The sequence below is a fragment of the Nerophis ophidion genome, linkage group LG18, assembly GCF_033978795.1.
Source record: "Nerophis ophidion isolate RoL-2023_Sa linkage group LG18, RoL_Noph_v1.0, whole genome shotgun sequence".
Lineage (NCBI taxonomy): Eukaryota > Metazoa > Chordata > Actinopteri > Syngnathiformes > Syngnathidae > Nerophis > Nerophis ophidion.
In genome coordinates, this window is record NC_084628.1 from 29,925,150 (window position 1) to 29,947,255 (window position 22,106).

At 39.1% G+C, this 22,106-nt stretch overlaps 1 protein-coding gene across 1 annotated transcript in view; it reads right to left on the bottom strand.

The window, feature by feature from the left end:
• Nucleotides 1-18,562, bottom strand: part of LOC133537091 (progesterone receptor-like) — a 48,135-nt gene extending 29,573 nt beyond the window's left edge. Inside the window, exons 1-2 of the mRNA XM_061877951.1 lie at nucleotides 17,823-18,562; nucleotides 14,270-14,379 (exon numbers count right to left, since the gene is read on the bottom strand). Of these exons, the coding sequence (XP_061733935.1) occupies nucleotides 14,270-14,379; nucleotides 17,823-18,412 (700 nt within the window). The 5' untranslated portion in view covers nucleotides 18,413-18,562. The remainder of the gene's footprint in view (nucleotides 1-14,269; nucleotides 14,380-17,822) is intronic.
• Between the last annotated feature and the right edge of the window lie 3,544 nt (nucleotides 18,563-22,106).

The window sequence follows — 22,106 nt, forward strand, 5'->3', positions numbered from 1 at the left end:
CTCAGTGCCGCTCACACTGGTGAATGAATGAATGATGAATGATAGGTTGTGGTCTGAGGGGTCTTAAGCGCAAACTGGCAGCCACGCTCCTGTCAGTCTACCCCAGGGCAGCAGTGGCTACAAAAAGGAGCTTACCACCACTACTACCACCACCACCATCACCACCACTACCACCACCACCACCACCACCACCTCCATCACCATCAATGAACGATGGCTTCTCACTTCTCTGTTAAGCACTTTAAATGTCTAGAAAAGCGCTATATAAATCGAATCCATTGTGATAAATATCATAATCCATCCATCCATTTACTACCGCTTATTCCCTTTTCGGGTCACGGGGGGCGCTGGCGCCTATCTCAGCTACAATCGGGCGGAAGGCGGTGTACACCCTGGACAAGTCGCCACCTCATCGCAAATTATTATTACTACTACTACTACTAATATTAATAATAATAATAATAATAACAATAATAATATTACTACTACTACTACTACCACTACTGCTTATATTACTACTACTACTACCACTACTACACTTTACACTACTATTAGATCAGATAAAATAGTGTGAGGACATGATGACATTAAATAATACTGACTCTCAATATCACCATTCACACACATACTACTACTACTACTACTACTAATAATAATAATAATAATACAACTACTATTACTACTACTACTACACTTTACACTAATACTACAAAACTTTACACTATACTAACATTACACTTAACAATACTACATGTTACAATGCTACAATTTACTATACAACCATAGCACTTTACAATACTACTAGTACTACTATAACTACTACTACTATACCTTACATTACTACACTTTACAATGCTACTACTACTACCCCACAACACTTTACATTACCGCACTTTACAATTTTACACCTACACATTACATCATTATGCTTTACATTACTTCTACTATTACTATTAATACTACCACACTTCACATTACTACAATTTACTAGACCATTACAACACAAGACATTATTACACATTACAATACTACTACTATTACAACTACTACTACTACCACCACTACTACACGTTACATCACTAAACTTTACAATACTACAATTTACTTCACAACCACAACACTTTACATTACTACACTTTACAATACTACAATGTACTATACCACTATAAAACAATACATTATTACACTTTACAATATTTACTTTACTACACTTTACAATACTACAATGTACTATGCCACTATAAAACAATACATTATTACACTTTACAATACTACTACTACTACTACTATTACTACTACCACCACTACTACTACTACTACACGTTACATCACTACACTTTACAATACTACAATTTACTTTTCAACCACAAAACTTTACATTACTACACTTTTCAATACTAGAATTTACTATACAACCACAACACTTTACATTACTACACTTTACAATACTACAATGTACTATACCACTATAACACAAGGCATTATTCCACTTTACAATACTACTACTACTACTATTACTACTACCACCACTACTACACGTTACATCACTACACTTTACAATACTACAATTTACTTTACAACCACAACACTTTACATTACTACATGTTTCAATACTAGAATTTACTAAACAACTACAACACTTTACATTACTACACTTTACAATACTACAATGTACTATACCACTATAACACAGGAGATTATTACACTTTACAATACTACTACTATTACTTCTACCACCACTACTACTACTACACGTTACATCACTACACTTTACAATACTACAATTTACTTTCCAACTACAACACTTTACATTACTACACTTTTCAATACTACAATTTACTGTACAACCACAACACTTTACATCACTACACTTTACAATACTACAATGTACTATACCACCATAACTCAAGACATTATTACACTTTACAACACTACTACTACTACTACTACTACCACTACTATTACTACTACCACCACTACTACAACTACACGTTACATCACTACACTTTACAATACAACAATTTACTTTACAACCACAACACTTTACATTACTACACTTTTCAATACTGCAATTTACTATACAACCACAACACTTTACATTACTACACTTTACAATACTACAATGTACTATACCACTATAACAAAAGACATTATTACACTTTACAATACTACTACTACTACTATTACTACTACCACCACCACTACTACAACTACTACACGTTACATCACTACACCTTACAATACTACAATTTACTTTACAACCACAACACTTTACATTACTACACTTTTCAATACTATAATTTACTACACAACCACAACACTTTACATTACTACACTTTACAATACTACAATACAACTATAACACAAGTCATTATTACACTTTACAATACTACTACTACTACTACTACTACTACTATTGCCACCACTACTACTACTACACGTTTCATCACACTTTACAATACTACAATTTACTATATGACCACAACACATTTCGTTACTAGACTTTACAATACTACTACTATTACACTTTACATTAGAACACTTTACAATACTACATTAACTATACTACCACAACAATTTACAATACTACACTTTGCAATATTACTACTACTAAACTTAACATTTATGCACTATACAATATTACAAATTACTATACTACACTTTGTGTGTGTGTGTGTGTGTGTGTGTGTGTGTGTGTGTGTGTGTGTGTGTGTGTGTGTGTGTGTGTGTGTGTGTGTGTGTGTGTGTGTGTGTGTGTGTGTGTGTGTGTTTACTACCAAGACATCATGCTGGAGCAGAAGACGAGTTTCTTAACATGGAGATATTCTCACTACTTTTCTTTTGTCGAGCACAAAGAAAAGAATGTTTTAATTAAATGTAAGTTGTGTCTTGGATGAAAGATCATATCTGCCGCCCAAAACAGCAATTCAAATCTGCTGAAACAGCTACAAAAGCACCATGCTTCGACAAAGATGGTAAAGAGAGACACAGACACTTAACAATACTTCACCTCCACCTCCACCTAAGGATTTGAACGGAGAGACTGCGAGCCAGGACAACATTGATAGAGCCATTGCAGCGTATGTGCTAGAAGACATGCAGGCTATTTCTACAGGGGAGTCACCCAGTTTCAGGCAGCTAATTAGCATGATACCGGCGTCAAACAGCTAATGGCACGAAAACATTTTCCAAGTACCTGGACACAGTGGACAGTGAGTACATAAGCATGGAAAGCGAGCTAAAGAAAACTCTCCAAACTCTGCATCTGCTCATCATTCATCACTGAAGGTACACACACTCGGTCAACGGTCTTATATACTCTATTATTCTACACTTCTAGAGTGTTTGATTATCACATCCCTCTAAATCAGGGGTCACCAACCTTTTGAAAGCAAGAGCTACTTCTTGGGTACTGATTAATGCAAAGGGCTACCAGTTTGATACACACTTAAATAAATTGCCAGAAATACCCAATTTGCTCAATTTACCTTTAATAAATAAATCTCTATATATAAAACAATGGGTATTTCTGTCTGTCATTCCGTCGTACATTTTTTTTCCTTTTACGGAAGGTTTTTTGTACAGAATAAATGATGAAAAAAACACTTACTAGAACGGTTTAAAAGAGGAGAAAACACGAAAAAAATGAAAATTAAATTTTAAAACATAGTTTATCTTCAATTTCGACTCGTTTGAATTCAAAATTCGACCAAAAAAAAGGAAAAAAACTGGCTAATTGGAATCTTTTTGAAAAAAAATTAAAAATAATTTATGGAACATCATTAATAATTTTTCCTGATTAAGATTCATTTTAGAATTTTGATGACATGTTTTAAATAGGTTAAAATCCAATCTGCACTTTGTTAGAATATATGACAAATTGGACCAAGCTACATTTCTAACAAAGACAAATCATTATTTCTTCTAGATTTTCCAGAACAAAAATTTTTGAAGAAATTCAAAAGACTTTGAAATAAGATTTAAATTTGATTCTACAGGTTTTCTAGATGTGCCACAATATTTTGGGGGAATTTTAATCATAATAAGTTTGAAGAAATATTTCACAAATATTCTTTGTCGAAAAAACAGAAGCTAAAATGAAGAATTAAATTAAAATGTATTTATTATTCTTTACAATAAAAAAAAATAAATTTACTTGAACATTGATTTAAATTGTCAGGAAAAAAGAGGAAGGATTTTCAAAAGTAAAAAGTTATATGTGTTTAAAAATCCCAAAATCATTTTTAAGTTTGTGTTTTTTCTCTAAAATTGTCTTTCTGAAAGTTATAAGAAGCAAAGTAAAAAAAAAAAAATGAATTTATTTAAACAAGTGAAGACCAAGTCTTTCAAATATTTTCTTGTATTTTCAAATTCTATTTGAGTTTTGTCTCTCTTAGAATTAAAAATGTCGAGAAAAGCGAGACCAGCTTGCTAGTAAATAAATCAAATTTAAAAAAACAGAGGCAGCTCACTGGTAAGTGCTGCTATTTGAGTTATGTTTAGAACAGGCCAGCGGGCGACTCATCTGGTCCTTACGGGCTACCTGGTGCCTGCGAGCACCGCGTTGGTGACCCCTGGTATAGACAATAAAGCTCACAAACATAAAGAGGGATTCCAGTGGGCCAGGACAATCTTCCCTTTTCTGTAAACTAAAACTGGGGAAATGCGTAGAGTGTTCTGGGCTTCAGTACAGTGTTGATCTCCTGAAGACATGATTTTATTTCACAATTCCTTGAGAGAAAAAAAAACGCATTAAGAGGCGTGTGTATAACGGTATGTGTGCTGTATATAGTGACATGCCATATAATCATGTCATGTGTGCCTTCTTTGGGTGAAGCCAGGAATACAGTGATGTTGTGACATGTTGTTATCATGCGGTTTGTTACAAATGTATGTTATGTTGCAGCTATTTAAAATAGTTTTGTCAATTTGTTCTGGCCCGCAATAAATTGGCCCTTTGAAACATATCTTTGTCTTTGCGTGTTGTATGTAGACCACATGGCTTAGCAGAGTTCAGTGGCGCAAATGCATGTCAAGTTGATCAACAGATTGCATTATTCTCCACTGCAATAACCGTACTGAAATAAAGGCTAAAAGGGCATTTATAGGAGCCTTAAAAAAGTTTTTGAAAATAGAAGTAACTAAATGGTAGTTACTTTTCACAGTAACACATTACTTTTTGGTGTAAGTGACCGAGAAATAAAGTAACTTGGTGTCACAGTCAGTCTGTCTGTTTTTCTCTGTGTGTCTTTGGGAGAGTGGGTGTGTTTTGGGCGTAGGCTTGGCTCCAGCTCTCAGCCTGACACAGCTGATCCCAGCACCCTAATCACTCACCTGCCTGCCATCAACTCATCACCTGCAGCCTACAAATGTTTGGACTCCACTCGGCGCGATTGCCAGATCGTTTCACCTTGCTACATGTGTTCCCTACTTGCCGTGTGTGCCTGCCTCAGAGGCCTGCTAGCCTCGGCCTGCTAGCCACAGCCTGCTAACCTCAGCCTGCTCTCCTGGACTGCAAAGCCTAGGACTACAAGCTGCCTCCTTTTCCCTCAGGTTTTATTAATAATAACCCTTGAACACTATTTCAGCTTGTCTTTACTGCATTTGGGTCCACCCATTTTACCCCCCCGTGACAGAACGATCTGGCCTTTACAATGGACCCAGCAGATTTTGACCGTGTGAGGGAGGCCCTTGCCAATCAAGGACAGCGTTTGGGAAACCATGACCAACTATTACAAAAACTTATTGACCAGATGTCACGCGTTTCCACCCAGCTCACAACTCTCATCAATCAACAAGCTCAACCACAACCCGAACCACCTGCACCACCCGCACCACCTGCACCCCATGCTGTCCCTGCTGCAGAGCCACACATCCCCCCGCCTGATAAATATTCTGGCAATCCTAGCACCTGTCGTGAATTTTTAACTCAGATCCAGCTTGCTTTTGAAGCTCAGCCCTCTCGTTTTGGCCGTGAGGCAGCCAAAATTGCTTATACAGCCAACCTGCTACAGGGGCCCCCTTTGAGTTATTTTAATGCCCTTCGTGAGCAAGGATCCCCTGTAGTCCAGTCCTTTGCTGCACTATCTGCAGAACTGAAGCGGGTCTACGACCACCCCATACGAGGGCAGCAAGCCGGTCAGCAGTTGTTGCGACTTTGTCAAGGGAAACGCTCCGTAAGAGAATTTGCCTGTGAATTCCGGTCCCTAGCTGTGGAGTCTGGCTGGAATGACCAGGCCCTTCTCACTGCTTTCCAGAATGGGCTTAGTCGGGTCATTGGAAGGGAGATTGCTCTGAGGAATGAGCAGTTGTCCCTAGACGAAGCTATTACAGCAGCTATCAACATCTCAGACCAGATGGCCCAGTGGCAAGCTGACCTCGTTTCTTGCAGGTCATTGGAACCCTCCAGCTTTAGACCCGGGTCGGCCGAGCCCAATTTGCCAATGTGCAAAGCCTTAACCTCCAGTTCCCCTGTTGAGGAGCCCATGCAGGTGGGCCGGGCTCACCTTACACCTGAAGAGCGCCTTCGCAGAAGGAGGGCAGGGGTGTGTCTCTATTGTGGTCAACCTGGCCATTTCCTTGCCACCTGTTCTTTGCGGCCAAAAGAGTAGGCTCACCATTAACAGTGGGGGTTCTGGTGAGCCAAGCTGTCCTCTCCCCTATGGCCCTATGCCGTATGCAGTTTTCTGCTAGTCTCCGTTGGCAATCTCAGTCCATGTCTCTCCTTGCTCTGGTGGACTCGGGGGCGGATGAGAACTTTTTGGACGCCGACGTTGCTTCCCAAATGGGCATTACCATCGAACCACTTCCCTCACCCTTACAAGCCAATTCCCTGACTGGTCGACTCCTTGCCCGTGTCACTCACCAATCCGAACCTGTGCACCTCCTTGTCTCTGGTAATCATCTTGAACAAATCCAATTCCACATAATCTCTTCTCCTCATGCTCCTGTAGTCCTTGGTCAGCCCTGGTTAAGACTTCACAATCCTCACATTGACTGGTTTGCAGCCAAAGTGGTGAGCTGGAGCTCCTACTGTCTTTCCACCTGCCTGCGGTCTGCCCGCTCCCCTGCTGAGGACACAGTCTCCCCGGTTGTTGCAGAGCCCCCAGACCTGTCCAAGGTTCCCTCTGTCTACCATGACTTAGAAGAGGCCTTCAGCAAGCAACATGCACTGTCCCTCCCTCCGCACCGCCCTTATGACTGTGCCATTGACCTGCTTTCAGGAGCTCCCCTGCCTTCCAGTCGGTTATACAATCTGTCACGCCCTGAGAGAGAGGCGATGGAAAAATACATCCATGACTCATTGGCTGCAGGCATTATTCGACCCTCATCTTCCCCACTCGGTGCAGGTTTTTTTTTTGTGGGTAAAAAAGATGGCACTCTACGTCCCTGTATAGATTTTCGAGGGTTGAATAATATCACCATTCATAACAAATACCCACTGCCTTTACTGGCATCTGCCTTTGAACCCCTCCAAGGAGCAACTGTGTTTTCCAAGTTAGACCTTCGCAATGCCTACCATTTGATTCGAATCCGAGCTGGTGATGAATGGAAAACAGCCTTTAGGACTCCCCTTGGCCATTTTGAATACTTGGTTATGCCTTTTGGCCTGACTAATGCCCCAGCAGTTTTTCAAGCTCTGGTGAACGATGTCCTCCGAGACTTGATTAACCGCTCCGTTTTTGTGTATCTGGATGGTATCCTGATTTTCTCCCGCAACCCGGAGGAACATGTGGTTCACGTCAGACAAGTGCTCCAGCGCCTTCTTGAGAATAAGCTCTACATTAAAGCTGAAAAATGTGAGTTCCATGTTCAGTCCACAAGGTTTCTCGGTTTCATCATTGAGAGTGGTCAGGTGAAGGCAGACCCCGAAAAGGTGCGAGGTGTGGTGGACTGGCCACAACCAACCTCAGTTAAACGTCTCCAGGGCTTTCTGGGCTTTGCAAACTTTTACCGCCGGTTCATCCGGAACTACAGTCAAGTGGTCGCACCCCTCACAAGACTCACATCTCCATCTATCCCGTTCACTTGGACGGCAGAGGCTGACGCGGCTTTCAAGGAGCTTAAGAGACGTTTTACCACAGCCCCTGTCCTGATTCATCCTGACGCCTCACGCCAGTTCATCCTGGAAGTTGATGCCTCAGAGTCTGGAGTGGGGGCTGTACTATCCCAGCGTTCTGCCAAGGACCAGAAGCTCCATCCATGTGCGTTCTTCTCATATCGGCTACAACCTGCTGAGCGCAATTATGATGTAGGTAATAGGGAACTGCTGGCAGTCAAACTCGCTCTGGAAGAATGGAGGCACTGGCTTGAGGGAGCAGAACACCCCTTCATCATCTGGACAGACCATAAAAACCTGACCTACATTCAGTCTGCAAAGCGCCTCAATTCCCGTCAGGCCCGGTGGGCTTTGTTTTTTGGTCGATTCCGCTTCACACTGACCTACCGTCCAGGATCCCGCAACATCAAACCGGATGCCCTGTCACGTCAATTCACTTCGGTGGGTCCCACCAGTCCTGAGCCTATTCTTCCGGCCTCGTGTGTGGTGGCCACAGTGACTTGGGAGATAGAGTCGGTGGTCCGAAGGGCTCAGCAAGACCAACCAGACCCGGGTAATGGTCCTGATAACCGCCTTTTTGGGCCTGATGCTGTACGTTCACAGGTTCTTCTGTGGGCACACGCTTCCCTATTTGCCTGCCACCCAGGAGTTGGCCGCACCATGACTCTCCTCAAGCGACACTTTTGGTGGCCTACCATGGATGCTGATACCCATGCTTTTGTGTCTGCCTGTACTGTGTGTGCCCGTGGAAAATCCTCCAATCGACCACCTGCCGGCCTACTCCATCCCTTGCCAGTCCCAAGCCGCCCCTGGTCTCATATTTCACTGGATTTTGTCACTGGCCTCCCGCCTTCTCAGGGAAATTCGGTTATTCTCACTATAGTGGACATATTTTCCAAATCAGTGCATTTTGTGGCTCTACCCAAACTCCCCACATCCCTGGAAACAGCCAACCTCATGGTCCAGCATGTGTTCCGTCTTCATGGTATTCCTTCAGATGTGGTCTCTGATGGAGGGCCTCAGTTTACTTCAGAGGTTTGGAAGGCTTTCTGTCGGGCTATTGGAGCCACTGTGAGTCTGACTTCGGGTTATCACCCTCAGTCTAATGGGCAAACCGAACGGGCAAATCAAGACCTAGAAGCGGCCCTCCGATGTGTCGTTGCTAAGAACCCCTCCTCTTGGAGCACCCACCTGGTATGGGTTGAGTATGCCCACAACTCATTACCCTGTGCAGCTACTGGAGTGTCACCATTTGAGGTATCCTTGGGATACCTACCTCCGTTGTTTCCTGCTGAGGAAGATGACATCTCCGTACCTTCAGTACAGGCTCATATGCGGCGTTGCCGCAAGGTGTGGAAAGATGCTCGTGCTGCCCTCCTCCGCTCAGTGGACCGAAATCGTCGATATGCTGACCGACACCGAAGTACGGCCCTGTATACCATCCTGGTCAGCAGGTGTGGCTTTCCTCTAAAGACCTCCCCCTGAAGGTGGACTCTAAGAAACTTGCACCCCGGTATGTTGGCCCTTATGAAATCATTTCCATCATCAATCCAACAGTAGTTAAACTCAAATTACCTGCACGCTGGAGGATCCATCCCACCTTCCATGTCTCTCAACTGAAGCCTGTTTCAACCAGCCCACTGTCTCCCCCTAACACGCCCCCTCCTCCCCCCCGTGTCATCGATGACCACCCAGCCTACACGGTCCGGCGACTGCTGGATGTGCGCCGTCGGGGTAGAGGTCTACAGTACCTGGTGGACTGGGAGGGGTATGGACCTGAGGAGCGTTGCTGGGTGCCACGCAGCTTCATCCTGGACCCTTCCCTCATCTTGGCCTTTCACCGCAGTCACCCGGGGAAGCCTGGGGGATCGCCTGGAGGCGTTCCTTGAGAGGGGGGCACTGTCACAGTCAGTCTGTCTGTTTTTCTCTGTGTGTCTTTGGGAGAGTGGGTGTGTTTTGGGCGTAGGCTTGGCTCCAGCTCTCAGCCTGACACAGCTGATCCCAGCACCCTAATCACTCACCTGCCTGCCATCAACTCATCACCTGCAGCCTACAAATGTTTGGACTCCACTCGGCGCGATTGCCAGATCGTTTCACCATGCTACATGTGTTCCCTACTTGCCGTGTGTGCCTGCCTCAGCCTGCTAGCCTCGGCCTGCTAGCCTCGGCCTGCTAGCCTCGGCCTGCTAGCCACAGCCTGCTAGCCTCAGCCTGCTCTCCTGGACTGCAAAGCCTAGGACTACAAGCTGCCTCCTTTTCCCTCAGGTTTTATTAATAATAACCCTTGAACACTATTTCAGCTTGTCTTTACTGCATTTGGGTCCACCCATTTTACCCCCCCGTGACACTTGGAAGTGTAACTAGTTACTGGTTTTCTGTAACTAACCCAACATTGCTACTAGTTCTACTACTACCAACTACTACTACTACTACCACAACACTTTACATTGCTACACTTCACAATACTACAAACCCTGTTTCCATATGAGTTGGGAAATTGTGTAGGATGTAAATATAAACGATCTACAATGATTTGCAAATCATTTTCAACCCAATTTCAATTGAATGCACTACAAAGACAAGATATTTGATGGTCAAACACATTAACTTTTTTTTTTTTGCAAATAATAATAAACTTAAAATTTGATGGCTGCAACATGTGCCAAAGTAGTTGGGAAAGGGCATGTTCACCACTGTGTTACATCACCTTTTCTTTTAACAACACTCAATAAACGTTTGGGAACTGAGGAAACTAATTGTTGAAGCTTTGAAAGTGGAATTCTTTCCCATTCTTGTTTTATGTAGAGCTTCAGTCGTTCAACAGTCCGGGATCTCCGCTGTCGTATTTTACGCTTCATAATGCGGCACACATTTTTGATGGGAGACAGGTCTGGACTGCAGGCGGGCCAGGTAAGTACCAGCACTCTTTTTTTTACGAAGCCACGCTGTTGTAACACGTGCTGAATGTGGCTTGGCATTGTCTTGCTGAAATAAGCAGGGGCGTCGATAAAAAAGACGGCGCTTAGATGGCAGCATATGTCGTTCCAAAACCTGTATGTACCTTTCAGCATTAATGGTGCCTTCACAGATGTGTAAGTTACCCATGCCTTTTTGCACTAATGCACCCCCATACCATCCCAGATGCTGGCTTTTGAACTTTGCGTCGATAACAGTCTGGATGGTTTGCTTCCCCTTTGGTCCGGATGACACGATGTTGAATATTTCCAAAAACAATTTGAAATGTGGACTCGTCAGACCACAGAACACTTTTCGACTTTGCATCAGTCCATCTTAGATGATCTCGGGCCCAGAGAAGCCGTCAGCGTTTCTGGATGTTGTTGATAAATGGCTTTCGCTTTGCGTAGTAGAACTTTAACTTGCACTTACAGGTGTAGCGACGAACTGTATTTAGTGACAGTGTTTTTCTGAAGTGTCCTGAGAAAATGTGGTGATGTCCTTTTAGAGATTGATGTCTGTTTTTGATACAGTGGCGTCTGAGGGATCGAAGGTCACGGTCATTCAATGTTGGTTTTTGGCCATGCTACTTACGTGGAGTGAATTCTCCAGATTCTCTGAACCTTTTGATGATATTATGTACCGTAGATGTTGAAATCCCTAAATTTCTTGCAATTGCACTTTAGGAAACGTTGTTCTGAAACTGTTTGACTATTTGCTCAAGCAGTTGTGGACAAAGGGGTGTACCTCGCCCCATCCTTTCTTGTGAAAGACTGAGCATTTTTTGGGAAGCTGTTTTTATACCCAATCATGGAACCTACCTGTTCCCAATTAGCCTGCACACCTGTGGGATGTTCCAATAAGTGTTTGATGAGCATTCCTCAACTTTTGCCACCTTTCCTAACTTCTTTGACATGTGTTGCTGGCATCAAATTCTAAAGTTCATGAATATTTGCAAAAAAAAACTGTTTATCAGTTTGAACATCAAATATGTTGTCTTTGTAGCATATTCATCTGAATATGGGTTGAAAATAATTTGCAAATCATTGTATTCCAATTTGCCAACTCATATGGAAATGGGGTTTGTACGTGGACCCCGACTTAAACAAGTTGAAAAACTTATTCGGGTGTTACCATTTAGTGGTCAATTGTACGGAATATGTACTGAACTATGCAATCTACTAATAAATCAATCAATCAATCAATCAATCAATCAATACAAAAACACTACTACTGCTACTATTACTAATACTACTAATAACTACTACTACTACTACAACACTTTACATTACTGCACTTTACAATATTACAATTTACTGTACTACCACATTTTACTACACTTTACTATACTACTTTACTTTACAATACCACTAATATACTTTACATGACTGCACTTTACAATAATAATACTATACTTCACATGACTACACTTTACAATACTACTACTTTATGTTACATGACCACAATTAACAATACTACTACTACTATACTTGACATGACTACACTTTACAATAATACTACTATACTTTACATAACTACACTTTACAATAATACTACTATACTTTACATGACTACAATGTACAATACTATTACTACTATACTTTACATGACTACACTTTACAATAATACTACTATACTTTACATGACTACAATGTACAATACTACTACTACTATACTTTACATGACTACACTTTACAATACTACTAATATACTTCTAATTACTACACTTTGCAATACTATTACATCACTTTACATTACTCCACTCAACAATACTACTACTATATTTTACATGACTACACTTTACACTACTACTACTAGTACTACTACTACTACTATAATTTGTGTTACTACACTTAACAATATTACTACTATACTTAGCATGGGTACACTTAACAAAACTACTACTATACTTGAAATGACTACACTTTATAATACTACTACCATACTCGACACGACTAAACTTTACAATACTATTACTATACTTTACATGACTACACTTTACAATACTACTACTATATGTTACATGACTACACTTAACAATACTACTACTACACGTTATGACTACATTTTACAATACTACTACAACTACAATACTTTACATGACTACACTTTACAATACTACGACTATTATTCTTGACATGACTACACTTAACAATACTACTACTATACATCACTACACTTTACAATATTACAACTATACTTTACATGACTACACTTAACAATAATACTACTATACTTCACATTACTCCACTTAACAATACTATCACTATACTTTACATGACTACACTTTACAATACTACTACTACTATATGTTACATGACTACACTTAACAATACTACTACTACACGTTATGACTACATTTTACAATACTACTACAATACTTTACATGACTACACTTTACAATACTACGACTACTATACTTGACATGACTACACTTAACAATACTACTACTATACATCACTACACTTTACAATACTACAGCTATACTTCACATGACTACACTTAACAATACTACTACTATACTTCACATTACTCCACTTAACAATACTATTACTATACTTTGCAGGACTACACTTTACAATACTACAGCTACAACTATTACTGCTACTACTACTATTCTTTACATGACTACACTTAACAATACTACTACTATACTTAACATGACTACACTTTACAATACTACTACTATACGTTACATGACTACACTTTACAATACTACTACATACTTTATATGACAACACTTTACAATACTACTATAAAACATTACACTACTACAATTTACAAAACTACTACTACTACATTTAAAACACTACTACTACTACGACTACTATACTCTTCACTACTCGTACTATATTTTACTATAGTGCTACATTTGGAACACTGCTATTGCAATACTACTTAAAAATCAGTACTACTACTACTTCAAAAAACAGAGTACTACACGTGCAGTAAAAGACAAAATACTAACAATGGTAAGTGCATTGCAGTAGAGCACCATCATGTATCCCAGAAGACAGCTTGTGTATTTGCAATGAGCAGGTGCGTAGTAATAATAGTAATACCACAGCTTGTACACACCTGGTCTGCCAGAGAATAAGAAGACTTAGCAGCAGGAATCAGTGTTGCAAACTTACTGACTTTGTGGTCATATTTAGTGAGTATTAAACCTCTAAATAGATAAATGTAGTGACTAAATTGATGAACAACTCAGCACAAATTAAAGTAATAAATCAAGTCATTAAAAACGTTGATTACCTTCAACTGCTCGTTTAAAGAAGACCTTGCAGCTGCCGCAGGTGACAACTCCGTAGTGACAACCTGACGCTTCGTCTCCACAGATCACACATGACCTCTGAGGGGGCAATCTGTGTACAAGTACCTCAAAGTTATTACATGTGCTGCAAATAAACCTCATGTTCAAATACTGTGTATTATTGGAAGTATAAGTTGTTTATCAGTACTTTCAAGTGTTTTCATCAAAGTGTTTGTACTACAAGTGTAGTATTTGTCTTGTACTCAGTATTGCTGTGTAGTGTTACTGTGTAGTATTACTTTGTAGTAATACTGTGTATTACTGTGTCATATTACTGTGTGGTATTTGTCATGTACTCAGTATTACTGTGTAGTACTACTGTGTAGTAGTACTTATTAACTCAGCATTACTAAGATGTGAAGATGACATGTTTATTTGGGGATATAAATATAATTTAAGAGAAGATGTTTAAATGGGGACATACATATATTTGAGATAATATATTTAAATGGTGACATACATATAATTTCAGATAAGACATACTTAAATGGGGACATACTATAATTTAAGTTAAGATAATTAAATAGGGACATACATTTAATTTAAGGTAAGATATTTAAATGGGGACATAAATATAATTTAAGATGAGGTATTTAAATGGGGACACACATATAATTTAGGATAATACATTTAAATGGGGAAATACATATAATTTAAGATATGACATTATATAGGGACAAAAATATAAATTCAGATAAGAGATATAAAAATGGGGTATTTAAATAGGGACATAAATATAATTTCAGATAAGAGATATAAAAATGGGGGGACACATTATATATATATATATATATATATATATATATATATATATATATATATATATATATATATATATATATACACATATATATATCCTCCTTGGCAGCTTAGTCACAGATGACCATGCTAATTTACGCTCTTGTGTCAGACACTTATTTCAATGTGTATTATCTTAAATTTTATATTATATATATATATATATATATATATATATATATATATATATATATATATATATATTTACTATATATATATATATATATATATATATATATATATATATATATATATATATATATATATACATATATATATATATATATATATATATATATATATATATATATATATAAAATTTAAAGATGAGATATTCAAATGGGGATATACATATAATTTAAGATAAGATATTTAAATCGGGACATACATATAATTTAAGATAAGACATTAAAGTGGGGAAATAAATATGATTAAAAAGATAAGACATATTAAAGTGGGGACATAAATATAATTAAAAAGATAAGACATATTAGAGTGGGGACATAAATATAATTAAAAATAAGACATTAAAGTGGGCACATCAATATAAAAAGATAAAACATATTAAAGTGGGGACATAAATGTAATTCAAAAGATAAGACATATTAGAGTGGGGACATAAATATAATTAAAAATAAGACATTAAAGTGGGCACATCAATATAAAAAGATAAAACATATTAAAGTGGGGACATAAATGTAATTCAAAATAAGACATATTAAACAATTGTAATTGATGATGATTTACGATGGTAATTGATCTTGAATGATTTATAATTAATGAGTGTAGATGATGATGATTTATAATTTATGATTGTAGATTATTTGTAATAATGATTGTAGATGATGATTTATGATTTTAGATGATAATGATTTATAAATAATGATTGCAAATGATTTACAATTAGTAATTGTAGATAATGATGATTAATGATTGTAGATGATGATGAGTTATAATTACTTATTGTAGATCATAAGGATTCATAATTAATGAGTGTAGATTATATGTATTCATAGTTAACGATTGTAGATTATAATGATTTGTAATTAATGATTGTAGATGACGATTAATGTTTTTAGAGGAGGATGATGATTCATAATTAATGATTGTAGATTATAAGGATTCATAATTAACGATTGTAGAATATAATGATTTGTATTTATTGATTGTAGATGATGATTAATGGTTGTAGATGAGGATGATGATTCATAATTAATGATTGTAGATTATAATGATTTTTAATTAATGATTGTAGATCATAAGGATTCATAATTAATTATTGTAGATCAAAATGATTCATAATTAATTATTGTACATTATAATGATTCATAATTAATGATGTAGATTATAATGATTTATAATTAAAGATTGTAGATTATAATAATTTATAATTAATGATTGTAGATTATAATGATTTATAATTAATGATTGTAGATCATAAGAATTCATAATTAATGAGTGTAGATTATAATGATTTATAATTAATGATTGTAAATAATGATTATTATGATTGTAGATGACAGTGATTATTAATTAATGAGTGTAGATGATGATGATTTGTAATTAATGATTGTAGGTGATGATGATTTATAATTAATGATTGTAAATGATGAGGATTTATAATTAATGATTGTAGATGATGATTTATAATTAATGATTGCAGATGATGATGATTCATAATTACTGATTTTAGAGGATGAGGATTCAAAACTAATGTTTGTAGATAAAGATTTATAATTAATGATTGTAGATGATATTTATAATTGTAGATGAAGATTATTTGTATTTAATGATTGTAGATGATATTTATAATTAATGATTGTAGATGATGAGGATTTATAATTAATGATTGAAGATGATGATATTTATAATTGTAGATGAAGATTATTTGTAACTAATGATTGTAGATGATATTTATAATTAATGATTGTAGATGATGAGTTATAATCAATGATTGTAGATGATGATCTTTATGATTGTAGATGAAGATTATTTGTAATTAATGATTGTAAATGATGATAATGATTTATAATTAATGACTGTAGATGATGAGGATTCATAGTTAATGATTGTAGATGGCGATTTATAATTCATGATTGTGGATGATGATCTTTATGACTGTAGATGAAGATGATTTGTTATTAATGATTGTAGATGATGATAATGATTTATAAATAATGACCTTAGATGAGGAGGATTCATAGTTAATGATTGTAGATGACGATTTATAATTCATGATTGTATATGATGATATTTATGATTGTAGACGAAGACTATTAGTAAACACCACAGTGTATGTTTCTTTTACTTTTTATTCCTAGCTGTATGAGGAAGTGTCGGGTTACATCTGCTCTGCTCTTTTAATGTCTTTAATGTCTTTTGTCTTCTTTGATGTTTGATGTTTCTCTCTTACACACAAGTGGCAATGAGTTGTTTTTTTCCCTTGTGCTCAGTCTGGACCCCCTCTCCAGGGGCCCAGGATTAGACCGATTTTTTTTTTAATTATGGATTTTTTTTCTCCATTCCCCCCTACCTGTATCTCACCTTTTATGTAAGGGGGGCCTGTTTGACCTTGAATGGGATTGTGTTGAAAATATTCATTTCACCTCGGGGATTAAAAAAGTATGTCTGATCTAGTTAATGATGGTAGATGATGAGAATTAATGATGGTAAAGGATGAAAAAGAAAGACAATTACCCATGAAAAGCGCTGAAAGGCGTCTGTGTCCTGTGGTGGAGGCCCTGGTTGTGGACCTGGTTGTGGACCTGGCTGTGGACTCCCTGAGAGAAGTGTTCCTCCGCAGGCTGGCACCAGAAGTGCGCCTCAGCGGAACTGACGGGTACCTGCCAGCGGGGAATGTCGCCCTTGTACACGGCCAGGTGTGCGTCCAGGTGCAGGTTTCCCTGGGAGGGTCTGGCGCACACCGGGGCGAACTCCGGATCACCGAAGCCGAACTGGCTCTGCTTCCGGCAGGTGTCCAGGACTTCCGGACAAGGAGCCTCCATGATGACGGAACTTTCCTCCTCGTCCTTGATGAACTTGCACGCCGCGACCAGACTCGAACCCGCGCCGCCCTGAGCCAGAGTGTCCGGCGCGGACGCACCTGTGCCCTGGACTTTGGGCAGGTGCTCCCAGGGCGTGACGTCACCCGCACGCTCGAACAGGTGCGGAGTGTCCAGCAGGCTGCAGGCCGGGAAGACGTCGCCGCCAGAAGACGCCGCCGAGTCTCCGTAGGACGACTGCGGCTCCGCGTAGCCCCCCTCCATGACGTCACCAGCTCTGCTCATCCTAAAGTCGTGCGTAAAGCGGCTGCGCGTAAAGAGCACCACGTGGTTCCTCCTGCTGAAAGGTCAACGAGGATCACCGGAGAGTAAACTTCTTCCTGCCAGTTTTTGGCGTCATCGCCGAACTTTGCTCGTCCTTCCCGGGGAATGAAGTCCGCGCTTCACCAAGACTCCAAGTCTATCTTTGGGAGGGACTTCGAAGAAGGCTGCCAGCCAATCAGACGTCATGAAGCATCAAGCTCCGCCCACCACATGCTCTTCATTCCAACCTTTGAAAACATGACTTGTCTATGACGTCACGTTAAGTATGTCAACTTTCACAAAGTTCCGATATGTTTGATTGATACTTGTGTAACCTATTTTTTTTATGTACTTGCCTCCTTGTGACGTTAGGTTCCTGTTGTAAGCTGATATACAGTATATGCCTTGAGCTCTTATTTTGAAGGCGCTAAGAGCGGAAGTGGTGACACGTTGTGGTGGAGCCGGAGTTTTGAAAACAAACGAAAAAAAGTGGTCCTCGTGTCAAACTGAACTTATTTTCAAAACTCCGCTCTACCACAATGTGTCACCATTTCCGCTCTAAGCGCCTTCAAAATAAGAGCACAAGGCATATACTGCATAACAGCTTGTAACAGGAACTTAAAGGCCTACTGAAACCCACTACTACCCACCACGCAGTCTGATAGTTTATATATCAATTATGAAATATTAACATTGCAACACATGCCAATACGGCCTTTTTAGTTTACTAAATTGCAATTTTAAATTTCGCGCAGAAGTATCATGCTAAAACGTTACGGTATGATGACACGTGTGTGTGACGTCATGCATCGTAGAGGACATTTTGTTCCAGCACCCTTCACAGCTATAAGTCGTCTCGTTTCATCGCATAATTACACAGTATTCTGGACATCTGTGTTGCCGAATCTTTTGCAATTTGTTCAATGAATAATGGGGATGTCAAAGAAGAAAGATGTAGGTGGAAAGCGGTGGATTGCGGCCGCATTTAGCAACACAAACACAGCCGGTGTTTCATTGTTTACATTCCGGAAAGATGACAGGTGAAGCTTTTCTATGGAACAGAGCGGTCAAGCGAACACGGGTGGATTGGACCACACACATAAAGTACAGTGTATTATGCAGCGATCATTTCGAAAGATCGTGTTTCGAAGAGGGTCCCTTGCGAAGGGCAGAGATAGGCATCGCCACGACCCTTCGACTGGTGCTGAAGAAAGGTGCGGGGGCCGACCTTATAATGTCACTAAAACACTAGTAACACAATAAGCAGATAAGGGATTTTCCAAAAATATCCTAGTAAATGTGTCTAATAACATCTGAATTTCTCCCACTGTATAATCATTTTTTTCTTTTTATTTTCTAGTCCTTCACTCTTCCTTCCTCATCCACGAATCTTTCATCCTCGCTCAAATTAATGGGGAAATCGTCGCTTTTTTGGTCCGAATCGCTCTCGCTGCTGGTGGCCATGATTGTAAACAATGTTCAGATGTGAGGAGCTCCACAACCCGTGATGTCACGCGCACATCGTCTGCGACTTCCGGTACAGGCAAGGCTTTTTTATTAGTGACCAAAAGTTGCGAACTTTATCGTCGATGTTCTGTACTAAATCCTTTCAGCAAAAATATGGCAATATCGCAAAATGATCAAGTATGACACATAGAATGGACCTGTTATCCCCGTTTAAATATGAAAATCTCATTTCAGTAGGCCTTTAACCTTGTTGGAGTTACCGAACCCCACCAGTTACATATGCGCATTCACCGAACCCTTCTTTAGTGAAAAATAAAAATGTTTTTCAAATTTAAGACAAAGTAATAGGTTTTTTTACTGGTGCACAAATTGAACAGTGCATTGTTTGGGGGTGTCCATAATACGGAAATAGGGAGAAGTTTTTATTTACACGATGAGTCGGGTGTATCCTGACCCTCCGCGGCAGAGGCTCCGCCAAACCCCTGAGGCCGACTCACCGAACCCCTAGGGTTCGATCGAAACTTGGTTAAGAACCACTGGTATAACAGCTTGTAACAGGAACTTAAAGGCCTACTGAAATGAGATTTTCTTATTCAAACGGGGATAGCAGGTCCATACTTGATCATTTCGCGATACTGCCATATTTTTGCTGAAAGGATTTAGTAGAGAACATCCACGATAAAGTTTGCAACTTTTGGTGCTGATAAAAAAGCCTTGCCTTTACCGGAAGTCGCAGACGATGACGTCACAAGGGTGAGGGCTCCTCACGTCCTCACATTGTTTTTAATGTGAGACTCCAGCAGCAAGAGCTATTCGGACTGAGAAAACGCCAATTTCTCCATTAATTTGAGCGAGGATGAAAGATTTGTGGATGATGATATTGATAGCGAAGGAATAGAAAATAAATAAATAAATAGATAAAATAAAAAGCGACGGCTCCGGGCGGCGGCAGTGTGAGCGTTTCAGATGTAATTAGACACATTTACTACTATAATTCTGGAAGATCCCTTATCTGCTTACTTTTTTAACAGTGTTTTAGTGAGATTGTAAAGGCATACCTCGAGGTCGGTTGACTGCGGTGAACACGCAGTGTCCCAGAGAGAAGCCGAGGAGCCAAGCTCACAGCTGCCTTTTAAACAGCTACTGCAGGAGGATGAATAATCCAATGATGTCTCCGGTAAGATACATATCACAATTTTCCCATCCAAAAACATGCTGGTTGACGTAGAGGAACATGTTTACTTGAAACACCAGCTGTGTCTCGGTGCTAAAGACAGCGGCAATACACCGCTTTCCACCGACAGCATTGTTCTTTATAGTCTCCATTATTAATCGAACACATTGCAAAAGATTCAGCAACACAAATGTACAGAATACTGTTTGATTGCGCAATGAAAAGAGACATTTTTTAGCCACAAATGGTGGTGCGCTAATATTTCCTGACAGTCCGTGACGTCACACGCGCGCATCATCATTCCGCGACGTTTTAAACAAGAAACTCCGCGGGAAATTTAAAATTGCAATTTAGTAAACTAAAAAGGCCGTATCGCCATGTGTTGCAATGTTAATATTTCATCATTGATATATAAACTATCAGACTGCGTGGTCGGTAGTAGTGGGTTTCAGTAGGCCTTTAACATCACAAAGAGGCAAGTCCATAAAAAATAGGTTACACTTGGATACAAAAGTAAACTTAATGCAAGTACTTCATGATTTAATTGCAAAGTATTTCAAACCAGTGTGCAACAACATAACATGACTGGAACATTTCAGAGGACTTTTGATGGGCCAAGAACAATTTCCTTTGTGGATTAATACAGTTTTTCTAAGTCTAAGTCCAAGTATCTGTGCCCTGGACCTTGGACAGCCAAGGCAGCATACTTCTAAAATGCTGGCAAATATCCAAATCTATGAATATTGGGTTTAAACATTCAAAGTAAGCCAAAAAGCTAGCATAGAACATTAGTATGGTAATATAAGAGATGTTAGCATACTTCTAAGATGGCAGCAAGTATCAAAATACAGGATTTTTAAGTATAAAAATACAAAATTAGCTTAAAAAGCTGGCATAAAATGATATCATGCCAATATAAGAGATGTTAGCATACTTTTAAGATGGCGGCAACTATCCAAATTTATGATTATTGGGTTGAAACATGCAAAGTTAGCAAAAAAACTAGTGTAAAATGTTAGTGTGCTAATATAAGAG